The 24,141-nt window shown below is 38.5% G+C and overlaps 1 protein-coding gene across 1 annotated transcript in view; it reads right to left on the reverse strand.

Annotated features, from left to right (window-relative positions):
* Positions 1-1,022: 1,022 nt before the first annotated feature.
* The window catches only part of LMBRD1 (LMBR1 domain containing 1), a 131,952-nt gene continuing 108,833 nt past the window's right edge, over positions 1,023-24,141 (reverse strand). Inside the window, exons 15-16 of the mRNA XM_086316742.1 lie at positions 1,619-1,710; positions 1,023-1,487 (exon numbers count right to left, since the gene is read on the reverse strand). Coding sequence (XP_086172868.1) covers positions 1,371-1,487; positions 1,619-1,710 — 209 coding nt within the window. The 3' untranslated portion in view covers positions 1,023-1,370. The remainder of the gene's footprint in view (positions 1,488-1,618; positions 1,711-24,141) is intronic.

Genomic DNA, 24,141 nt, shown 5'->3' on the forward strand with positions numbered 1-24,141 from the left:
GGAGATGGTTGCTAATTCCTACATCTTTTTCAGAAGCTTAATGGTATTTTGGACTGTGAAGAAAGCTGAGCGCCGAAGAATTGATGCTTTTGAACTGTGGTGTTGGAGAAGACTCTTGAGAGTCCCTTGGACTGCAAGGAGATCCAACCAGTCCATTCTGAAGGAGATCAGGCCTGGGTGTTCTTTGGAAGGACTGATGCTAAAGCTGAAAAGTCCAGTACTTTGGCCACCTCATGCGAAGAGTTGACTCATCGGAAAAGACTCTGATGCTGGGAGGGATTGGGGGCAGGAGGAGAAGGGGACGACAGAGGATGAGATGGCTGGATGGCATCACTGACTCGATGGATGTGAGTCTGAGTGAACTCCGGAAGTTGGTGATGGACAGGGAGGCCTGGTGTGCTGGGATTCATGGGGTCGCAAAGAGTTGGACACGACTGAGCAACTGAACTGAACTGAGTGGTATTTTATTTCAAGAAGCAAACTATGTGCCTTTTATGAGTTATAATTTGCCTATGTTCGTAAACTAGAATATAACTTGTGATGAATTCTCACTATCCAGAATGTGTTCAAAATGCCCTATCAATACTATACAGCTTTCCCTATATCTTTTGAAAATTCTAAATCTTTAGAATGAAAAACTATCTTTAATGCCAAAATATTGTCATATGTTTTAAACTGATCAGTTCACTCATTTTTCAGGATTACTTATTCTTGACAATACTCCCATTTATGCTGGAATACAAATTTTGAGGTTACTTATTTACAACAATGTATGTGCCTTAAATATTGAGAGGTGACAATATACCTAATGGATTACTATATGAACAATATATCTGAGACACCAAGTAGCCTGAAATGTGCTCATGAAATCTATTTCAGTGGCACTAGTAATTTAATCTAGAGACTAGAAGACAAGCTGCATAAAGGAGTAATATTTAGGATTCAGCTATACTGTGAATATTATTTTTTGACAATCAGATATAGACACTTGAAAATTCCACAGTACTCTGGAGACCAAAAGGCACAGGTACAAGTGATTTATTATGTTTTTAAAAAATGATCAAGGGAATATTAATTCTGGAGGGTTTTTAATCAATTCAACACTATTATACACTAGAGGCAAAAAAATCTCCACAAACATTCCCTCACAAAGCCGGTAGTTTTGTGTTTACATAGTTATTATTATAGCAATTTTAAATGTTAATCTATGATACAATAATGTCACTTCAGAAAACATAAAAAATATAGTTTTTTAATAGCCATGCTCCCATTTTTGATGAAAGCTAGTCAGTTCATCCTAATGTTAGTTTGACACTTTGAAATGCACATGAGATGCAGTCCGCTCTGTAAACACTGCAGGCCAGAGGCCCTCAAACGGAGTAGAGAGAGGGCTCGTCATCACTCAGGTCTGAGTCATCCTCATCTACCCTTTCAAGGACCGACTTCTTCCCTTTGCAGCAGGACACGATGAACCCAACGATGAACACCTGCAGAGGTAAACAGGCCGTATGTTATTTCTCAAACTTGAAATCTCCCAGAAAGCACTGACTTTAAAATCCAACTCCATCCATAAATGGGCCACTAATGGTCACGGCATTCCTGGGATGCCTGTACTTACCCCAAGAAAGGCCCAGTTCCCAAAGTAGTAGGCAGCACTGAAGAACCAGAACTTGTGAAGGAACAGGTAGGTCCGGGTGACAGTACACTGATCTATAAAAGCAAATAAAGGACCAAGGTGGAGTAGTTTCTCTCTTGAAATAGACTATTAATACTTTACCTAAAAGGTTGTATTAAACAAAACTAAATCAGCTTTAGAGACAGGATGGAAATCTAGATCTATCTCCAAAGCGCACTCTTTCAATCACCTTAATGTAACATGACATTTTTAAAAGCGAGCACAACCAATATTAATTCCTGCTGTTAGGTATAAAAAAGTTGTATTGGCTAGTTCAATGTATTTAAACTAGAAAAAGCATTTTGACCTGGAATGCCAGACATGTCCTAAAACAAAACAGTCTTCCTGATGAAGAATGAAAAAAAGAAATGAACAAAGTAAGCAGATGTGGTTAGCATTAGGCTGTGCTTTTCTAAGAATCCAATTAAGAGATTTTGGGGGGAACTTCCCTGGTGGTCCAGTGGTTAAGAATTTGCATGACAATGCAGGAGACACGGGTTTGATCTCTGGTCTCTGGCTGGGGAATTAAGATCCCACACACCGCAGAGCAACTAAACCCACAAGCCACACGACCGAAGCCCATGGGCTCCAGAGCCCAGGCTCCACCAGACAAGCCCATGCACTGCAGTGAAGGTCCAGCACAGCCACGATATATAGGTAAGCTTTAACTGAATAATTAAAACAATAAAGTGATGATACCTTTAAAAGGAGATCTTTTTGAGCTTAAGAATGCTATTGAAAAGATGGCTGACTTGCTTACTCCCTGAACTCTCAGTTCAGTTCAGTCCCTCAGTCGTGTCCGACTCTTTGTGACCCCATGAATTGCAGCCCGGCAGGCCTCCCTGTCCATCACCATCTGCCGGAGCTCACTCAGACTCATGTCCATCGAGTCAGTGATGCCATCCAGCCATCTCATCCTCTGTCGTCCCCTTCTCCTCCTGCCCCCAATCCCTCCCAGCATCAGAGTCTTTTCCAATGAGTCAACTCTTCGCATGAGGTAGCCAAAGTACTGGAGTTTCAGCTTTAGCATCATTTCTTCCAAAGAACACCCAGACCTGATCTCCTTCAGAATGGACTGGTTGGATCTCCTTGCAGTCCAAGGGACTAAGAGTCTTCTCCAACACCGCAGTTCAAAAGCATCAATTCTTCAGCACTCAGCTTTCTTCACAATCCAACTGTCACATCCATACATGACCGCTGGAAAAACCATAGCCTTGACTAGATGGACCTTTGTTGGCAAAATAATGTCTCTGCTTTAGACAGTATTTATTATAACTTGAATCTAAAAACAATCATTTACTTTTTTCCTTCAAAAAAAACCAGAACGTAATTCTTAAGGAGAAAGCAGCAGACTGGTTATTTGATATCTTTTTGAGACTCCATATTATCTAAATTATGTGTTTCCATTAGCTTACAAAGTCCTTTAGGTATCTAATACATGACATCTAAGCAAATACTTGTTTATTAAAACCATCTGTGGCATGGATCTCTGAAAAGCAGCATTTGGTCCTACTTTATCCCAGTCTCCTCCTCCCTTCCCATGAAGCTCAGCATGTCCTTCTGAATGGCTCAAGGCCCAGCTGGACAGACAGCCTCTGCTTCCTACAGGAAAACACGCAGTGTGGCAGGGACGTGCCTTCTCTTCACGGGCAGGGCAGCCAGTCTAATGCCAATCACTGAACCCCGAGGGCCCCCTGCACATTCCTCATTGTCTTTCTCAACAGAAAAGTCTAGAAGGAATAGCTGAAGCTTCCTAAGGAACACCAAGAAGGACTCGAGCAGCAGTGTGGAACCAATGTTTCTCTCCCCTCAGTTCTGCAGTCCCTGGCCCCCAAGGTGACATCTTCACACCAGGCCGTGCAGCTCAGGCAGCAGCAGAGCCTCCTGGGCAGGAAAGCCGCTGGTCAGTCACTCTGCCCACCCCCTGCCCCCGCCCCAGGACGACAGAACGGGCTTCACAGGAAGGTAACTTAGGAAATTTGTCACTTTTCCCACTAGGTTGGCCTCAGTATTCCAGAGTATCCCTCGGAGTACCTGGCACTCATATTTAACATGACTGATGAAGTAAACTAAATTGTTCAAAAGGGAGGTATTTTACTTAAAAATCATACTGATAACTAATGCATTTTCTAATTTCTTTAGACTAAAATCTGAGAAGATTCCAAGGATGTCAAAACAAGATACTTGAATCCATGTTGAAAATGAAAGCATAACTGAAATGTCCAACACAGGAAAAGAGGTGCAGACCCCGGTTTCACAGATTTGGTGCTGGCTCTCATTCGGCCACTTCTCTGCCATGTGAACAGGCACATCTGACCACTGACACTCGTGCGTGTCACCACCTTTCCTTACGGGCTCATCCTGAAGACCAGATGAAGTCTGCAGAGTGGCAGTTCATATTAATTTTCTTCTTTCTTCTTCTTTAAGATATAACCAAGCCCATGATAAAGAATATAGTTTTCAAGAGCTGTTCAAATGGTGCCAATAAAAACTAATCTTAAGATTTTAGAAGGTGACTAGTGCTCCTTAGCACTAAGGAAAATACTTGTTTAGCTATTAGCACGACAACTCTGGACATGTGCATTATTGTTCTGTCTCTACAGTCAAAACAGATACAGATGGATTTGCTTTAATTTCAGTTTAGTTCAGTTCAGTCGCTTAGTCATGTCTCACTCTTTGCAACTCCACGAACTGCAGGATGTCAGGCCTCCCTGTCCATCACCAACTCCCAGAGTCCACCCAAACCCATGCCCATTGAGTCGGTGATGCCATCCAACCATCTCATCCTCTGTCGTCCCCTTCTCCTCCTGCCTTCAGTCTTTCCCAGAATCAGGGTCTTTTCAAATGAGTCAGCTCTTTGCATCAGGTGGCCAAAGTACTGGAGTTTCAGCTTCAAAATCAGGCCTACCAATGAGCACCCAGGACTGATCTCCTTTAGGATGGACTGGTTGGATCTCCTTGATGTCCAAGGGACTCCCAAGAGTCTTCTCCAACACCACAGTTCAAAAGCATCCATTCTTCGGTGCTCAGCTTTCTGAGCTCAGCGCTCAGTCCAACTCTCACATCCATACGTGACCACTGGAAAAACCATAGCCTTGACTAGACAGACCTTTGTTGACAAAGTAATGTCTCTGCTTTTTAATATGCTATCTAGGTTTAATTTAAATGTGTATAATTCAGTAAAAGGATACTTGCTAAACAGTAACATACCTTTAAATAAAAACCAACTTGTAATGAAGAGACAAGCAGACTGTTTAAAAAAAAAAAAATGCCTGTTCACAATTAATTTGAAAACATCAACAGTATCTTTCATGGGTTAAGTACTACGTAAGCTCTTCTGTTCAAGCACAAACCTGTTTTTAAAAAAGTTATTCAACCCTCTCAACACTGCTAATGCTCTAAATTTAAAAAATAAAAGTTCTGTTACTTATTCCCACAGCTAAGGGTATCTGGGGGGGTCAGAACTAAAGTGAACTGGAAGCTTCAGGGCCAGAACAGGAACAAGACGGTGGCTGAACTGGCAGAAGCAGGTGAAATCAAATGACTTTTCCCAGGGCTCTATAACCCACTCAATGACACTTTAAATTGGCTACACCCGCTGATACTTTCTCCTCCACAAAGAGTGTATCTTACTTTTCCTATCACATTATTTCACATGTTTACCACTTCCATTGTTTAAAGATTTGACACAAGCCTTCTAAAATAAGAGAGAGAGAAAAAAAGTATGACCATTGTATTCTGCTTTGTTGTTGAAAAGTATCTAACAGCTTTTATCTTTATATGTATTTATCAGTATATTTATATGCACATAAAGGGGCAGATGCCACAGAAGAATTCTGGTTAATAATCCTCATGCAAATATTTTATGTTCAAGTTACAACTCCACACTGAGTAAATACATGGAGGGGCTTCTCTCCACTCCCCTATCTGCCCTCTCCTAGCTGATTGTCTGCGTCACAGGTATCTAGGAAATCTAGAGAAGTCTTTCTACTGTTATCTGAAACACTAGAATAAGTATTTTGAACTTGGTTTAACCTTCAAAATAAATGTGAATTGCTCAATTTAAGAACTGCATTCTAAAATCACAGGTGTTCAAGAGACTCTGGCTGTTATTCCTCAAAGGGACACATAAACTTCCAGCTAAACCAAAGAGTGGATGTTAACAATTAAAAACTAAAAATAAGGGTTCAGACAATAGCTTTTTTTTTTTTTTTTCAGACAAGGTGGCCATATGAAAAAGACCAAAATTAAAAGAGCCAAGAAAGGGCACGGAAGTTATCTGAAAAAAACAATCAAGACTTGACTCCTGCTTCTTTCACTTTCCTCCATCTATTCTCACTTATCAAACTAGATGAATAACCAACAGAAAGTACAATTAAGCCTCTGTCTGTCGTATAACAACAGCTTTTACAAATGTACCCCTAAGTTTTATATACTTATTTCCTTTTAGACTGCTGGTTATGTCACTGTTAGTGTGTGCTGACTGCCACTAAGATAACTTTGGTTATTAACTGTAATAAACAGCACCTTCTACTTTAAATATATTTTGAACAACAACATTTAATGCTGACTTAAGCCAATATTAGGTCATCATCATGTTACACCTTCACTTGAAATCAGCTTAGAATTAAGTCTATATTTGTGCTTTATTTATAAAATGAATCCTTATGATACGTATGTTGTAGAGGGAGGGTATCTGGGGAAATTTATGTGCCACAGAGAATTTTAAAGCAATTTCTTTAACTAGTGACAAAAGAACTGGGAGAAGACTGGATTCCTTAGAACAACGCTTCCTTTCTCATGGTTGCGTGTGATTATGCTAACTTTAGGTCTTGCTACTGTTGGATATTTATAATAGACATACAAATCTTAAATGTAAACAGGCTAAGCACCTCGGGCTTTACCGTGATATGATTAGGAATCATTTATCAAATGGTTCTGAGAAAGGGGAAAGCATGCTATTGGGATAGAAGGAAGGCTAGACCTGGGAATCTGAGGAGTTAAAGCCCCAGTTATTCATCACTGTCAAATGGATTTATAGCATATGAAATACACACACAGAGAAAGATTTGAGAAACCAGCAACATATATCCAGTAAGAAGAGGGAGGGCAGAATAAATTTTTTTTAATTTAAATATTTGCATAAAAACCAAAATTGTAGGTTTATCTTGAAATTCAACAAATGGCATATAGTTAAATCATGTTTTGTTAAATCTCACTGCAGGAACTGGGTAAAAGGGAAAGAAAGAGTTGGTGAACATCAAAAGTCATAGAAATTCTAAAGGGAATAGATTATATTTTATGAATATATTAACTGTACCAGGTTAACAAAGCTAGTACTTGGCCACATGCTTTGCACTGAAAAATAAAGTCTCACAGTGACTGTGTTAAGAACCAGTATAATTTGTGTTGAGCTTTGATTACATTTAAGTTCAATGTACTTCAAAAGTGCTAAAATATGTATTGCTCCTTTAAGAAAGAATGTACCTAATTTCATTTGTCCTGACCATATAAAATATAATTGGCCATACATAGCTTATAAAAGATAGTGCCAAAGGTAAGCATTAGCATATAAATGTAGGAACAATCTCAAACTGTATTAGTGAACTCTAAATTAATGAGATTTTCTATTACTCTTAATTGTCCAAGATGGTAAAATATAAAGCAACTGCTTTCTATTACCTTAACTTTTTCATAAAATGACAACAATTTAAGAGGTATGTTAGAAAATATTAGAGACAGAAAATTGAGATTTGGTTCTTGAGTTCGCTGATTACATTTACTGTGAGATTCTGGATGGAGTCATTTAACGTCTAAGTCAGTTTCTTTCTAAGTGTCATCGATATAATATCTGCTCATGATGGATTGTGATAAGATAAACTGACCTTCTGAGAATTAAATTTAGAGAGCATTCTAAATATGATTTTTAAAAAAGGTTGATGTTTTATGAGTTAGAATCCTTAAACAAGGATCTGTAGAAAGTAGCTGAGAAGTTTCACAAGATCACCTGGGCTGCTTTAGCGTGGACTCCAGAAAACTGAGAAACCTTATACCTAGTTAACTTCACTGTACTGTCCCTGCTGAACTTCATCAACACAATCAAAATGTCACCTGGAAAAAGAACTTCGACAATAAAGAGACTTTCTGTATCTCAAGCAAAATCCAAGAGAAATATGCTTTGATCAATACTTAATTTTTTGGTCTACATGGCTTCCCCAGTGGCTCAGTGGTAAGACTCGTCTGCCAATGCAGGAGACACGAGAGACACGGGTTCAATCCCTGGGTCAGGAAGATCCCCTGGAGGAGGAAATGGCAACCCACTCCAGTACTCTTGCCTGGGAAATTCCCTGGACAGAGGAGCCTGGTGGGCTACAGTCCACAGGGTCGCAAAGAGTTGGACACGACTGAGTGCGCACACACACAGCAACCTCACCTGACTTGCAGGCACACTACATCTGGCCCTCTCAGCTGGATGATACCAGCCAACATCAGTGAGACCCTCTCCTGACTCCAGGCCCACCCAGAAACTACGTGACTGTAAAATCAGCTTTCCATACAGATTCCTTCTCTCTGGTGAGAATTCACTAACCGTGAGCCTCTAGCTTCTTTAATGTAATACTTCCTATGGTAAATTAATAAATTGCCATCTGGCTAATACTTTAGTTTACTCTCTCTTTACTTATCTGGAGTCAAATACAGTTGCTGGATATCAGGGTACGACAGGATTCTTAAATAATAATTCTGTCTCATCACTCTAACTTCAATACTGCTCTGCCCCTTTGATGGGGAGAATTAAATCAAATGAGACTATTGACACAAAGTTATTATTCAGTTCAGTTCAGTTGCTCAGCCGTGTCCGACTCTTTGCGACCCCATGAATTGCAGCACACCAGGCCTCCCTGTCCATCACCATCTCTTGGAGTTCACTCAAACTCATGTCCATTGAGTCGGTGATGCCATCCAGCCATCTGATCCTCCGTTGTCACCTTCTCCTCCTGCCCCCGATCCCTCCCAGCATCAGAGTCTTTTCCAACAAGTCAACTTTTAAGCTTATAGCACTTAACCATGAAGAACTATTTTAATTTGTTGAACACAAGAGGTTTACGAGAACAGTCATTTGCTTCCTGTCCAGTTTCCCAGGACCTCATTAAAGTTACAGAACATGAATAAAGCCAGGAGCAACTGTTAACAGCAAACAGAAAGCGAGGAAGGCCACTCGGTGACAGGAGACCTCAGCAATATTCTGTAAGATGGAAAGCCACATTTAGAAGATCTCCAGTAAAACAGCTGGTTTCCCTTTCATTTATTTAAAAATACAACTTAAGGATCAAGAAACCCCAATCAGAGGCCCCCGTGATGAGGCTTCCTAGTTCCTGATACTTAAACACAAGTTAACATAAATATGAATAAATCATCAGCTATATACAGGAGACTATCAGCATGAAGAACGAGATCAACAGAACTCCAAGATGAACAGCACTGTAATTCTACTTAAATGCAATCATTAAGAAAAATGTTTAGTATCTTCATATACTGACAAGGATATTACATCATAAAACAAAGATACTTGGAAAAAAATCAGAAACATAAAGCACCCCAAGGAAAATACAAATGTGTTATATGAAATAAAAAATTCAGGGTATAGTTTGAAGATAAAACTGAGTACATACCCAAGAATCTAGAGCAAAATGGTAGGCAGGAAATATGAAATATGAGAGGAGACAGATGATCAATCAAAGACATCCAGGAACTAATGAACAAGAGCTCCCCAAAGGGAAAATGGAGAAAAGAGAAACGATCAAGTTAACTTCAAAAGAAGAAATAGATGCACTGGATTTCTCACCTGTCAGAAATGAAACATAGATGGTACTGTACTTTTAAAGTTCTAAAAAAAAATGGTTTTTTGCATAGCACAAACTGCCCATCATATCATCAACTGTGAGGATGTTGATATCCAAGGACTTCTCAGATATATATTTTGTACAAAGCATTTTTCTTTCTCTTTTTAAACCCTTGGAAAACTAGCTTTGGGAAGGAAATCCAGAAAGAAGATACGGTTTCTAATGCATCAGAAGTCCAATAAGCAGAAATTGTAACATTAGAGCTAAACAGCACAATTAGAAAGCAATTGATCCAAGTAAGAAAAGGGGTCAGTAGGTACCGAGCAGGAAGTGAATACAATGGATTTCATTCAATAGATAAAGTGGGCAAGAAGAGACAAGATACTAGGTGATGTTAATCTTATGTTACTACAAGAACATTTTTTAACAAGATAAAAAAGGAACAAATTGTAAAAAGTGATTCAATTCTACAAACGCTGGTTGAACAAGACAGAAAAATATACTTCATATATATATATTAATATGTTTTCTTAATTCAAGGAGCTGACATTCCTACAAAAGAGTAGGGTAGACATAAGATACATAAATGACTATAGATTAAGACAGAGTAAAGGTCACACCATAAGAAGTAAAACTGCTAGGGGAATTCAAGTGAAAAAAAAAAAAAGAAAAACTGTACACATGTTTGGAGATTCAAAAAAGAGGGTCAGGTTGGAAAGAAACCTTGTAAGATGACCAGGAATCTGACTGATGAAGATGGGAGGAGTTGGGCAGAATCTGGCTGTGACATTTCCAGAACAAACAGTTGCAGAGCAATGATGGAAAAGGAGACCAAGTTCAGGAAAAAGACTAGAAACATGCAGGATGGGTTACAAAGTGGAATCCTTCAATCCCTGGTGGTACAGTGGTATAGGTGGTACAGGGGACGGTTAAGGTTCCCACTGGAGGAATGGCACTGGCAAATCACACTGGCTCTATCTCCAAAATCTACCCAGAATCTAACCACTTCCTGCAATTCTACCACCACAAGCTCTGCCTTGGATTCCTGCAAAAGTCCTATCAATTCGCCTTTAACCTTGGTTTATTATAGTCTATCTCAGGGGCTAGTACACTACACCCCAGGAGGATTCACTCGGTCCATCACTCATTTTTTAAGTTATGCTGAAACATGACACGCTGTCCACAGCAACCTCTGTGTTTCAGGGGCACAGCTGAGCAGTGTGGACACTACTCCAGGCCCCACAGAGCCTAAAATATTTATTAACTGGTCTCTTACAGAAAAACAGTTCCCATACCCTGGTCTACATGCAATACAGTAGTCAGAGTAACCCCCTGAGGATGTAAGGCCCATCAGGTCATCTGCTCACAGCCTTCCAAACTTCCCGTCTGAGCTTAAAAGCTGAATGAAGTCCTTCTCTTTGATGACTGGCCCGTCCTTCCTCCTCCCTTCCTGGGCCCCCCCGCCCCAAAACCTCTGCACCTGCTGTCACCATGGCCTGCATGGCTTCTCTGCAGGTATCTGCCTTCCTTCCAGGTATCTGATCTCACTTCCCTCAGACCATTTTGCCCAGATGTCAGCTTCTCGGTAAGGATTTCCTTTCTGCCCTACTCAGCATTTCAAACCATCCCTCCTTCCAGGCACCATTACTCTCCTCTGGTACTTTTTCTCCATAATGATTACTGCCTGATATACTTATTTGTCTCCTTCTAAATAAGCCCTGTGGGGACAGCACATCTGAGCTTTGTTCATAGCTGTGTATCAGTAGAATAGTGCCTACCACATAATAGATACCAATTTAAAAAGTTAACTGAAAAAGCAAGGAAATGAGATGAAAACAATAGATGAGAAAATAGATGAGAACAATTAGTCATTTACTTTTCCTTCAACAACTACACCAAAGCCTTTGACTGGATCACAACAAACTGGAAAATTCTTAAAGAGATGGGAATATCAGACCACATTACCTGCCTCCTGAGAAACCTGTATGCAGGTCAAGAAGCAACAGTTAGAATACGGAACAATGTGCTGGTTCAAGATAGGAAAAGGAGTAGATCAAGGCTGTATATTATCACCCTGCTTATTTAACTTCTATGCAGAGTACACCACGCAAAATGCTGGGTGGGATGAAGCTCAACTGGAATCAAGATTACAGGGAGAAATATCAATAACTTGAAGATATGCAGATGACACCATCCTAATGGCAGAAAGTGAAGAGGAAATAAAGAGCCTCTTAATGAAGATGAAGGAGGAAAGTGAAAAAGTTGACTTAAAACTGAATATTCAAAACCACTAAGATTATGGCATCCAGCTACATCCCTTCACAGCAAATAGATGGGGAAAAAATGGAAACAGTTGACAGACTATTTTCTTGGGCTCCAACATCACTGCAGATGGTGACTGCAACCACGAAATTAAAGGACACTTGCTCCTTGGAAGAAAAGCTATGGCAAACTTAGATATCATATTAAAAAGCAGAGGCATCACTTTGCTGACAAAGGCCTGTATAGTCAAAGCCATGGTTTTTCCAGTAGTCATGTATGGATGTGAAAGCGGGACCACAAAGAAGGCTGAGCACTGAAGAAATGATGCTTTTAAACTGTGGTGCTGGAGAAGACTCTCTAGAGTCCCTTGGACAGCATGGAAATCAAACCAGTCAATTCTAAAGGAAATCAACCCTGAATATTCACTGGAAGCACTGATGCTGAAGCTCCAATACTTTGGCTGCTTGATGCAAAGAGGTGATTCATTGGAAAAGACCCTGATGCTGGGAAAGATGGAGGGCAGGAGAAGGAGTCAAAAGAGGATGAGATGGTTGGATGGCATCACTGACTCAATGGACTTGAGTTTGAACAAACTCCGGGAGATAGTGAAGGACAGGGAAGCCTGGTATGCTGCAGTCCATGGGGTCACAAAGAACTGGACACAACTGACCAACTGTGCAACAACAGCAAATAGAATCTTGGAAACTTAGACATTTATAAATCTTACATGAATTTCAAGACACACAGGACTGTGATTCTCACTATTATGAAAACTGATATATCAATATCTTCCAAATGTGTTTAAATTGCAAAGGCTGTTATTAATTTTGTATTCCTTAAATAAATAGGATAGCATTCTAAATAAGCCTATCAAAACTATTATAATTCTAGGTGACCTCATTTATCCTCATCTTTAGACTAAATCTAACTGTTCTAAACTATCTTGTCCCCTCCCTCCAAATGTGCAGAGTATAAGACAAAAAGACCACGTAGTATTTTTAAAGGCCACTGCTCCATGTACTTGAGTCAGAGGGAAAGAATGACTTAGATTCTCTCAAATTGGATCTTCTTGTTACAAATCTCCAGAGAGCTAAAATTAATTAGCTTCACTTAATATGAAGTAGGTAGGAGGTATTAAATCTGAAGTCCATATTCAAACCTGTCTTTTAAATCCACAAAGGAAGAGTTTGGTACCATTTTCATTTCAAACTATGTTTATAGATCACCCACTTGGGCACTCAGCACCACAAGAGACATTAACAAATACTGTCATCACAGAGCATCAGTGTCCATTCTTAACTTCAGGCCATATGGCTAAGGTTCTAATGAAACTCCTTGACCAGCTTCATTTCAGCCTGTCAAAATACTAGCTTTCCTTAAAATGAACTTTTTATTTAAAACTATACATCAAACATCAAGTGTAAACTAGTATAGTAACTCCTCTAATGAAATTGGTTTTAAACAGAAATAAGTCTTTCCTGCAAAACACATTTTTCTCTTTTTTTGCTTAGAGGTAAAGTATAGATGGGAAAACAAAAAATCACCTGAATCCATTGTTAGTGATAATGTATATCGCTTAGTCACCTGGACTTCTAAACAAAATTTCCTGGAACCAAGTATAAGTAGAAAGAAACATTTCATATTCCAGGAAAAAAATGATACTAAGATTTTGAGAATTACATTTTTTCCAAGTCTCAGAAACTACCCTCTCCACTGCCACTTTTCAACAAACTGGAAGGAAAAAGGTCTTCTCTACAACCAATAGTTACTGGGCAGATAGATGCATGCCACTATCTGGACTGTCATTGTTTTCATTCTTAAAAAGGCTTATTGTTTTTTTTCTTTAATTATATAATAAAAGCCACTTATTAACAACAACAAAAAACAATGAATACTTATTTCTTGTCCTTATTCCACATTTTGTTCTCTGAGGTACAGCCTGACTTTTATATGCTGTTTGTGCGTACATATGTATATATGTATATATTTATGATGTAGAGCTGATTTACATTGCTAATTTCTGCTGTGAAGTGACTCAGTTATACATATATATATATATATATATACACACACACATTCTTTTTATATTCTTTTCCATTTTGTTTTATCATAAGATATTGAATAGAGTTCCCTGTGCTATACAGAAGCTGAAGTTACACTACTTTGGCCACCTGACATGAAGTGCCAACTCGGTGGAAAAGACCCTGATGCTGGGAAAGACTGAGGGCAGGAAGAGGGCAACCAAGGATGAGATGTTTGGATGGCATCACCGACTCAACGAACATGAATCTGAGCAAACTCTAGGAGACAGTGAAGGACAGGGAAGCCTAGTATGCTACAGTCCATGGAGTTGCAAAGAGTAAGACAAAATTTAGCAACTGAACAATAACAAAATACAGCAGAACCTTGTTGTTTATTATTCTGTATATAATAGCTTACATCTGCTAATCCCAACCTCTCAATTCATCCCTCCCCAAACTTCCCCAGTCCATGGTAACCATGTCCCTGAGTCTGTTTCCGTTTTGTAGACAGGTTCACCTGTGTTATATTTTATACGCCAAATCTAAATGATATCATATAGTATTTGCCGTCTTCTTTCTTACTTCACTTAGTATGATAATCTCTAGTTTGCATCAATGTTGCTGCAAATGGCAGTATTTCATTATTTTTATGGCTAGCAGTATTCCATTGTACACGGGCACCACATCTTCTTTATCCATTCCTCTGCTGACGGACATTTAGGTTGTTCCCATGTCTTGGCTGTTGTGAATAGTGCTGCTATGAACGTAGAAGTCCATGTATCTTTTTGAATTATAGTTTCATCTGGATATATCCCCATGACTAGGATTGCTGGATCATATGCTAACTCTAATTTTAGTTTTCTGAGGAACTTACTTACTCTCCTCCATAGCATCTTTACCAACAGTGCAAGAGGGTTCTCTTTTATCCACACTCTCTCCAGCATTTGCTATTTGTAAAATTTTCAGTGGTGGACATTCTGATAGTTGTGAGGTGATACCTTATTTGTAGTTCTGATTTGCATTTCTCTAATAATTAGCGATGCTGAACATCTTTTCATGTGCATTGGCCATCTGCATGTCTTCTTTGGAGAGATGTGTATTCAGGTCTTCTGCTCACTTTTTAATTGGTTTGTTTAGTTGTTGAACTGTATGAGCTGTTTGTGTATACTGGAAATTAATGCCTTATTGGTCACATTATTTGCAAATATTTTCTATTCTATAGGTTGTCTTTTCATTTTGTTTATGGTTTCCTTTGCTGTGCAAAAGCTTGGAAGTCTGACGAGGTCCCATTTGTCTATTTTTGTTCTTATTTTGATTGCTTGGGAGACTGACCTAAGAAGACACTGGTATGATTTATGTCAGAGAATGTTTTGCTGATGTTTTCTTTTAGGAGTTTTTTGTTGTTATGTCTTATGCTTAAGTCTTTAACTCATTTTGAGTTTATTTTTGTGTATGGTGTGAGGCTGTGTCTAACTTTATTGATTTATATGCAGCTAAACTTAGTGACTGAGCACACATGCACGCCCAACTTTCCCAGCACCGCTTGCTAAAGAGACCATCGTTTTCTCCATTGAAGATCCTTGTCTGTTCTGTCAAAGACTGACTGACTGTACGTGTGTGGGCTTATTTCTGGGCTCTCTGCTCTGATTCATTGATCCACATGCCTGCTTTTGTGCCAGTACCAAGCTATTTGGATTACTGTAGCTTTGTAGTATTTGAAGTCTGGACAGGTTATGCCTCCTGCTTTCTTCTTTTTCTTCTGGATTGCTCTGGCAATTCTGGGTCTTCTATGTTTCCATATAAATTTTAGGATTATTTGTTGTAGCTCTGTGAAAAAAATCCAGGGTAATTTGATAGGGATTGCATTAAATCTGTAGATTGCTCTGGGTAGTATGGTCATTTTAACAATATTAATTCTTCCAAGCCAAAAGCATGGGATATCTTTCCAAACTCTGAATCATCTTCAATTTCCTTTATTAACATTTTTATAGTTCTTGGCATATGTCTTTCACCTTCTTGGTCAGGTTTAACTCTTTTATTTCTGAGGATGTGATATTAAAAGGTAATATTTTTCTACATTCCTTTTCTGTTATTTCATTATTAGTGTAAAGAAATGCAACCGACTTCTTTATATTAATCTTGTATCCTGCTACCTTGCTGAATTCATTTATCAGTTCAAGTAGTTTCTGTGTGGAGACTTGAGGGTTTTTTATACATAGTATCATGCCATATGCATATAATGACAATCTTGCCTCTTCCTTTCCAATCTGGATCCCTTTTTCCTTTCTTTCTCTTGTCTGACTGCTGTTAGGATTTCCTAGGATACTATGGATACTATTCAACATAGGATACTATGTTGAATAGAAGAGGTGAGAGTGACTATCCTTGTCTTGCACCAGATTTTAGCACAAAGGCTTTCAGCTTTACCACTGAGTATTGTGTTGGTTGTAAACAGCTTTCATTATGCTGAGATATGTTCCCTCTATGTCCATTATGCTAAGAATTTTTATCATAAATGGATGCTGAACTTTGTCAAAGGCTTTTTCTGTGTCTACTGAGATGCTCGTGTGATTTCGGCCTTTCCTTAATGTGCTGTGTATCGTATTGATTGATCTGCATATATTGGACCATCCCTGTAAAGTTGCAGCTTGACTTTTACACTATTTATGCACAAAACATAAAACATGAGATAATATATACAGTCTTCCACTATCATCATGTGGTGAATATTTTTCTGTGAAAACATACAAAGCTGTATTATTACACTGTATGTAATGTATTTCAAGTATCCTCACTGATGGGTATAGTTTGCTATTTCTCATCTAATCTTGGTGGAATGTAGAAAATGGTTAGTATTGGAAAAGTAACAAAATGCAAAAAAGATTTCAAGATTTCTGAGTAAATAAATAGTTGAGGGCACACAAAAGGCACAAGACAACTTTTCCTACCCTATGACATGAGAGTAACATGTGGAAAAGCTAAATGGAAGAAAGAAGGAGAGGAGCTCAGCCTTGGAACTGAGGTTTGAGAGGTTGGCAGGACACGCATTTCGTTATATGTAAACCAGATGGTAGTTAGAAAGCAGAAACAGAAACCTAAGATTCTTAATTTACTGATTAAATTATTAAATCCCCCTTAAATTATCCAGCATCACTAGGCTTATTTATTGTCAACTGTCAACACTCCAAAACATGACTTAGAAAACCTCATCCATTTAGTAAAACTATATTTATTAGACTAAATACTGTGAGGGAGAATAAGAAGGGGAAAGGCAAAGAGTATCTACAAGGTTTAAGGGCTTGGGCTGGGCCACTTTAATTGAGGTCGTAAAAGGTGGAGAACTACATTTGGGCAACGCTTATGACACAAGTTTTACGTTGGTGGATGCAGTGAAATGACAAGTCTCAAAGCAAGCCTTCTGAGGCCACCTGTCTTGGTAAGGAGGCTACTGGAGCTGTTTCAGTCAGGACCGTCAGCCACTTGGTCTGTCCTCAGCGGTGTTTAACCCGAGGGCAGAGGCACGTGTCTGTGTGTCTGCTGAGCATTAGCAACGCGATATTGGTGTCAGTTCCTCACATTTTATGGGATTCAAAAGCTTTTAAAACTTATTGAGCAACATTTGGGAACCATTAAGACTTTAGATGGTCTACTATGAATTGTTACAATAGAATGCTCTGGAATAGATAAAATGTTGGAGTTAAGAGTACATATGGAAAATATCCAGAAAGAAAGTGCTAGGTTTCTGACACTATCATAAGAAACAATTTTGATTAGAATATCCTGTTTTAGCTCATAGTTTTCAAAGCAAATGCTTCGCATAAGAACGTGTGGAAGTTGCTCTATCTTTAAAAATAAGTGAGAACTTTATAAGAATATCTTGAATTGTTTAAGTTGAACTGTATCACCAAATACAGAATATCATCTTTAAATTGGTGGGTTATTTAAAATATGAAAAAATTCAACAAGCTTTAAAGTACTATGCACTTTTAGAGGTTTAATTTCTGAAGAGTTTTTAATATGTTCTTTGTGGATTTAAACTATCCTTTTACAGAACCTCAAACGGAATACATTCTATAAACCAAGTCAAAGAATGACTCATTTTATACAACTGAATATGTCTATAATTAAATCAAGGTTTATTTGATGCTAACGATTTATATCAGAAATGACAGGAAAATGTGAGAGATGAATGATTTTTAGCAGATTCAAAATTGAAATTACACACAAAAGATCAACTCACTTTCCCAAGAAGATATACCTTTTAGTCTAAATTGCTAGGGAGTTACCACATAGCATACATTATATTCACTAATTCTTATGTTCAAAATATGTTCCTGTCATTTTGTGGGACAAAATACATCATGCTGAAACACTCACTGTGCATATAAATTAAATTTTTGGAATTTAAGAAAAATAACATATATTAATAGAAGTGTAAATTTTTAAAAGGATGTATGCATGAAGTCACTTCAGTCCTGTCTGACTCTATATGACCCTATGGACTGTAGCCAGACAGGCTCACCTGTTCACTGGATTTTCCAAACAAGAATACTGCAGAGGGTTGCCATTTCCTTTTTCATAAAAGGATGTAATTAACGTATAATTATATAAATAATATAATTATAATTCTACTAAAAAGGTAATTAGAAGTGGTTATCTTGTTCGATGCACGATACTGAATGCTTGGGGCTAGTGCACTGGGACGACCCAGAGGGATGGTATGGGGACGGAGGAGGGAGGAGGGTTCAGGATGGGGAACACATGTATACCTGTGGCGGATTCATTTTGATATTTGGCAAAACTAATACAATTATGTAAAGTTTAAAAATAAAATAAAATTAGAAATAAAAAAGAAGTGGTTATCTTCAGTAATTCCATATCCTGGCCTGCATTTGGTACTGTCAGCTTTTAGAATACTGAAAGGCAAAGGAGAAAACGAAAGCTATACCTCTCTGAAGGCAGAGTTCCAAAGAATATCAAGGAGAGATAAGAAAGCCTTCCTAAGTAAACAATGCAAAGACATAGAGGAAAACAAAAGAATGGGAAAGACTAGAGATCTCTTCAAGAAAATTAGATACCAAGGGAACATTTTATGTGAATATGGGCATAACTAAAGACAGAAACCATATGGACTTAACAGAAGAAGATATCAAGAAGAGGTGGCAAGAATACATAGAAAAACTATACAAAAAAGATCTTAATGACCCAGATAACCACGATGGTGTGATCACTCACCTAGAGCCAGACATCTTAGACTGCAAACTCAAGTGGGCTTTAGGAAGCATCTTTATGAACAAAGCTAGTGGAGGTGATGGAATTCCAGTTGAGCTACTTCAAGTCCTAAAAGATGATGCTGTGAAAGTGCCACACTCAATATGCCAGCAAATTTGGAAAACTCAGCAATGGCCACAGAATGGAAAAGGTCAGTTTCATTCCAATCCCAAAGAAAGGCAATGCCAAAGAATGCTCAAACTACTGCACAATTGCACTCTTCTCACACGTTAGCAAAGCAATTCTCAATATTCTCTAAGCTAGGCTTCATTACATGAACCATGAAGTTCCAGATGTTGAAGTTGGATTTAGAAAAGGCAGAGGAACTACAGATCAAACCGCCAACATATGTTGGATCACAGAAAAAGCAACAGAGTTCCAGAAAAACATCTATTTCTACTTAATTGATTGACTACACCAAAGCCTTTGACTGTGTGGGTCACAAAAACTGTGGAAAATTCTTAAAAAGATGGGAATACCAGACCACCTGACCTGCCTCCTGAGAAATCTGTATGCAGGTCAAGAAGCAACCATTAGAACCAGACATGGAAAAACAGACTGGTTCCAAATTGGCAAAGGAGTAGGTCAAGGCTGTATATTATTACATTGCTTATTAAACTTACATGCAGAGTACATTATGCAAAATGCTGGGCTGGATGAAGCACAAGCTGGAATCAAGATTGCCGGGAGAAATACCAATAACCTCAGACACGCAGATGATACCACCCTCACAGCACAAAGCAAAGAGGAACTAAAGAGCCTCTTGATGAAAGTGAAAGAGGAGAGTGAAAAAGCTGGCTTAAAACTCAACATTCAGAAAACAAAGATCATGGCATCTGGTCCCATCACTTCATGGCAAAGAGATGGGGAAACAATGGAAACAGTGAGAGACTTTATCTTCTTGGGCTCCAAAAATCACTGCAGATGGTGACTGCAGCCATGAAATTAAAAGCATTAAATTCTGCTCGGGAAGAAAAGCTATTAAACCTAGACAGCATACTAAAAAGTAGAGACATTACTTTGGTGACACAGCTCTGTCTAGTCAAAGCTGTGCTTTTTCCAGTACTCATGTATGGATGTGAGAGTTGGACTATAAAGAGTGCCAAAGAATTAATGCTTTTGAACTGTGGCATTGGAGAAGACTCTTCAGAGTCCCTTGGACTGCAAGGAGATCAAACTAGTTAATTCCAAAGGAAATCAACCCTGAATATTCATTAGAAGGACTGATGCTGAAGCTGATGCTCCATTACTTTGGCCACCTAAGGGGCCATTAGAAAAGACCCTGATGCTGGGAAAGATTGAAGGCAGGAGGAGAAGGGGACAAAAGAGGATGAGATGGTTAGATGGCACTACCAACCCAATGGACATGAGTCTGAACAACCCCCCAGAGATGGTGAAGGATAGGGAAGCCTGGCATGATGCAGTCCTTGGGGCTGCAAGCAGCATATGACACAGCGACTGAGCAGTAGCAACAGCCATCTGATGGTATATAGCGGGCCTCATTTTTTTCCCCTCTCTTTTATCTTTTTCTCAACATATTTATTTCTGTTTTCTGAACCATACATTATTCAATTTAGCCACTTAACACAGCATTTTTTACAAGATGAACCTTCTCTTACCTAACCAGAGAAGAGCTATTAAATTTAAGACTTTTAATACTGATATTATATTTTTTAAAATTGGCCCTATGGTCCATACTGCAACATGTCATTTATCTGAGTGTATTCTTCCTAGAACATTCATCCCTTAAGGGCAGGACCAAATCCAGGACCACATATCACACTCACTTGAGATGTCTCTTTACTTCCCTGAACCTGTGAGCCCCTCAGCCTCTGGTCTCTGATGACACTGATGGATCTAAAGCACCGCTTTTACATCATGGCTGTCAGCCGTCAGGCTGGGTCTGGGTTCCGTTTCCTCATGATCTGAGCCCCGTTCTCTGATCGTCCCAGGCGGTCATGCCCGGAGGTACAGGCCATGCTGGATGGTGTCCATCTATTTACCTGGCGGGGCTTGTGCCCATTTTCCTCTGAGATGAGCTACCTCAGCTACCCCTCCTCCTCCCATAGTTAATGAACGGTAAGTGGAGATGCCTTGTTGTGGTTTTACTCTTGTAGTTTGCTACGCTGAGTTTAATTTCAATTACTGTATGTTCATTTTCAAACACTGCATTTCGTCCATTTATAAATTTGCTAGGGTTTCATTCATTCTTTCTTTAATACTTTGCTGTCATCTGCGGTATGTTGATCTGGTCTTATTTCTTTCATCATAGTTAACTGTTCCATAATCTGTGTTGATAGTTCCAGGATCAGAGCTTGGCAGGTCTTTCTCTGCTGTCTGCTACTTCTGTTCGCTCTCTTATACGCGGTGCTTTGTCTTCTTGTGTGCTTGAATATTTGACTCTGACATCTTCACTTGTGCTCCTTTGTGGGAATTCTGTGAAGCCAAGAATTAAGGTATGTCCTCTCGTGAGGATTGTACTTACTTGCACCATTTACTGCACTGCCAGTCTGAAACTGCAGTGAAACAAATTCACTCTGCTGACGTGCATTTGGCCTGCATACCTGCAAAGTGCTAGTCTGCAACTACGATTTCTTAGGAATCTGGTTCTTTCTCCTTGTTCTTGACACTAAGGTCAACTTTGCTTTTCACTTTTTGCAAGTAATATATTTAACTTTACTTCACGTGATGATGCCATCTTCAGGAGAGGGAGGGGCTCCACTTTGCAAGAAGCTCTGTTTCCTATGAGATGCCAACCAACCATCCAGGCTCTAGACTGTGCTGTCCAACATAACACCCACTGGAAACATGTGACTTTTCAGCACTTGACATATGACTACTGAGACTAGGGAACGAATTTCTAATATTACATACTTTTAATTAGTTTAAACTAAAAACTGAAGCAGTACTTTAGTAGAACTGTATTTCACCTTTAACTTACTTAAATGGTCACATTAACTTACTTAATGAAAATTTAGTGGTTGAATTAAAATGTTCCTTAAGTATAAAATACACACCAGGTATCGAAGGCTTAGTATGAATAAGGATACAACCTATGATATAGAGAAGGCTCTAGGACACCCCCTTGTTTACCTGCAAAAGAGCCAGACACAAGCCCCTAACATTCTCAGCCTTCACTTCACGGAAGATTAGCTGAGCTATTTGTCCACACCGATCAATCAGAACAGGTGGCTTGCTGATCTGACTTAAGTAACCCTTAGCTAGATTACCCTCTTTCACCAGGTCTCCGAGGTCTGCCCTCTTCTGAGCCGGCCAGCAGACAGCCCTTCCTGATCAAGTCCTCCTGGCTGACCTCAGGGAAAACATGCCATGATCATCCCGCTCTCACAGCTGGTTCTTTCCAGCCACAAACTGACATAGTATCTTAGATGACGTAGTATCTCAGAGAAAAGTCTGCAGAAGGATAGGTACCTGAAATTCTGAGAAAACAGGTCTACTTGCTTTTATTAATGACAAAAGCAAAACAGCATGGTAAATACATTTTATTTATATAGAATGTATTTTGAGGCTCTCCCTGATAATGGGCTTGTTTACTCCAAAACTTAGCATTCAACTCCTCTCTAAAGTAAGTATTTAGAGTAAAAGTATGCACGTTTTACTTTATTAATTTTCCTCTAACATTATCTTTAGTTATTCAATATCATCTTACTTTTCCCTTTGTAGTTAGTATATGTAATTTTAACTCTGTTTTAGCTCTTTAATTTTAAATCTGTTCAACTTTTTGTAATTCATGTAGTTTAGTTTAACACATCCGTCTTTATTTTAGCATCATCAGTTAACTTAAGTCATCTTAACCATTTGTCCTAGTGAAATTATATCCTAATGCTAAAATCTAAAACCACAGATTAATGATTTTTAAGGCTGGCTATATACATTAACAAATATACTTAACCAGAACATCCCACAAAAATCAAGCTTGATTTATACAGATCATCACATTTCTAGGTGTTTTACTGTCCAAATAAGACAAGTTCACGTCAAGGAAAGGTAAAATAATTAAACAGGATGGCAGAAATTAAACTTGTGGTTCACAGATTTTTTTAAAATGGTCATTTGGAAAGATACAATCTTGCTTCATCCCTCTCTGTATTTCCCAAACATTCAATGCTCCTGCCACAACATACTTTTTCCATATCAGGCCAAATAAATTTGTCTTTATGCTTTATTAACACAGGTTCCTTCTCTGCTTGGTACAGCCTCCACTGTTTTGTTTGTTCATTTAGATTCACTTGCGCTTTGAGGCCCAGTTAAAATGTTACACTGTAGGGAAAACCATTACCTCCTTTGCCTTCCCACAGCATTCTGCCTGTAATTTCATTACAGTATGCCATTTACTTTTCTATTACTATTATTTATTTTCATATCCAAATCCATTAGGTTGTTTGCTTTCCAAAGGCATGGGCTGTGTATATGTCTCTGATGCTGTCTCTCTTTCTGAGAACCTACCCAGTACTCTATTCTGCCAGACCACAAAGACACACTGATCATTCATCCTCCTATCCAGACTCAAATATTTCTGCATGTTTGTATTATTTTTCATAATTCTGTGTTTAACTATTTTACTCACACTAGCATGTAAATTGTGCATGTATTAATATATATTAGATTAAGTAGCAATTAACAAACATAAAACTAAGAATGTAAAAGTCCTTTCATCATAATTGCATATAAAATCTAAAAATGGATTTCTAATTTGCTCAGGTGGCTCACTTAGAATTTATAAACAATGCATTATGTGAAAGGATAAATTTGAAAAATTGTTGCTTTAAGAGAACTTTGTAAACATGGTATGATAGGCATTGTTTATAACTCTGCTAAATTATTCTTTCAGAGATCATTTTAAACACAAAAAACCTTAACTATTTTTAGATGACTTTTAATTCTCAAACATTATAACATTTGAAAAATGCCAGACAACCTCATATATGAATGCAATATTACTTAAGAAAAAAAGTCTCTAAAATGTACTCAGTATTAGTAAGAGATCAATATATGTGTGTTTTAGAAAAATCACTGCTTTAACATCTTTCTAGGAAGATTATCTTTCAGT

This window comes from Bos grunniens, chromosome 9 (assembly GCF_055505025.1).
Source record: "Bos grunniens cultivar Pamir isolate PY7600 chromosome 9, Bosgru_T2T1.0, whole genome shotgun sequence".
In the NCBI taxonomy this organism is placed as follows: Eukaryota; Metazoa; Chordata; class Mammalia; order Artiodactyla; family Bovidae; genus Bos; species Bos grunniens.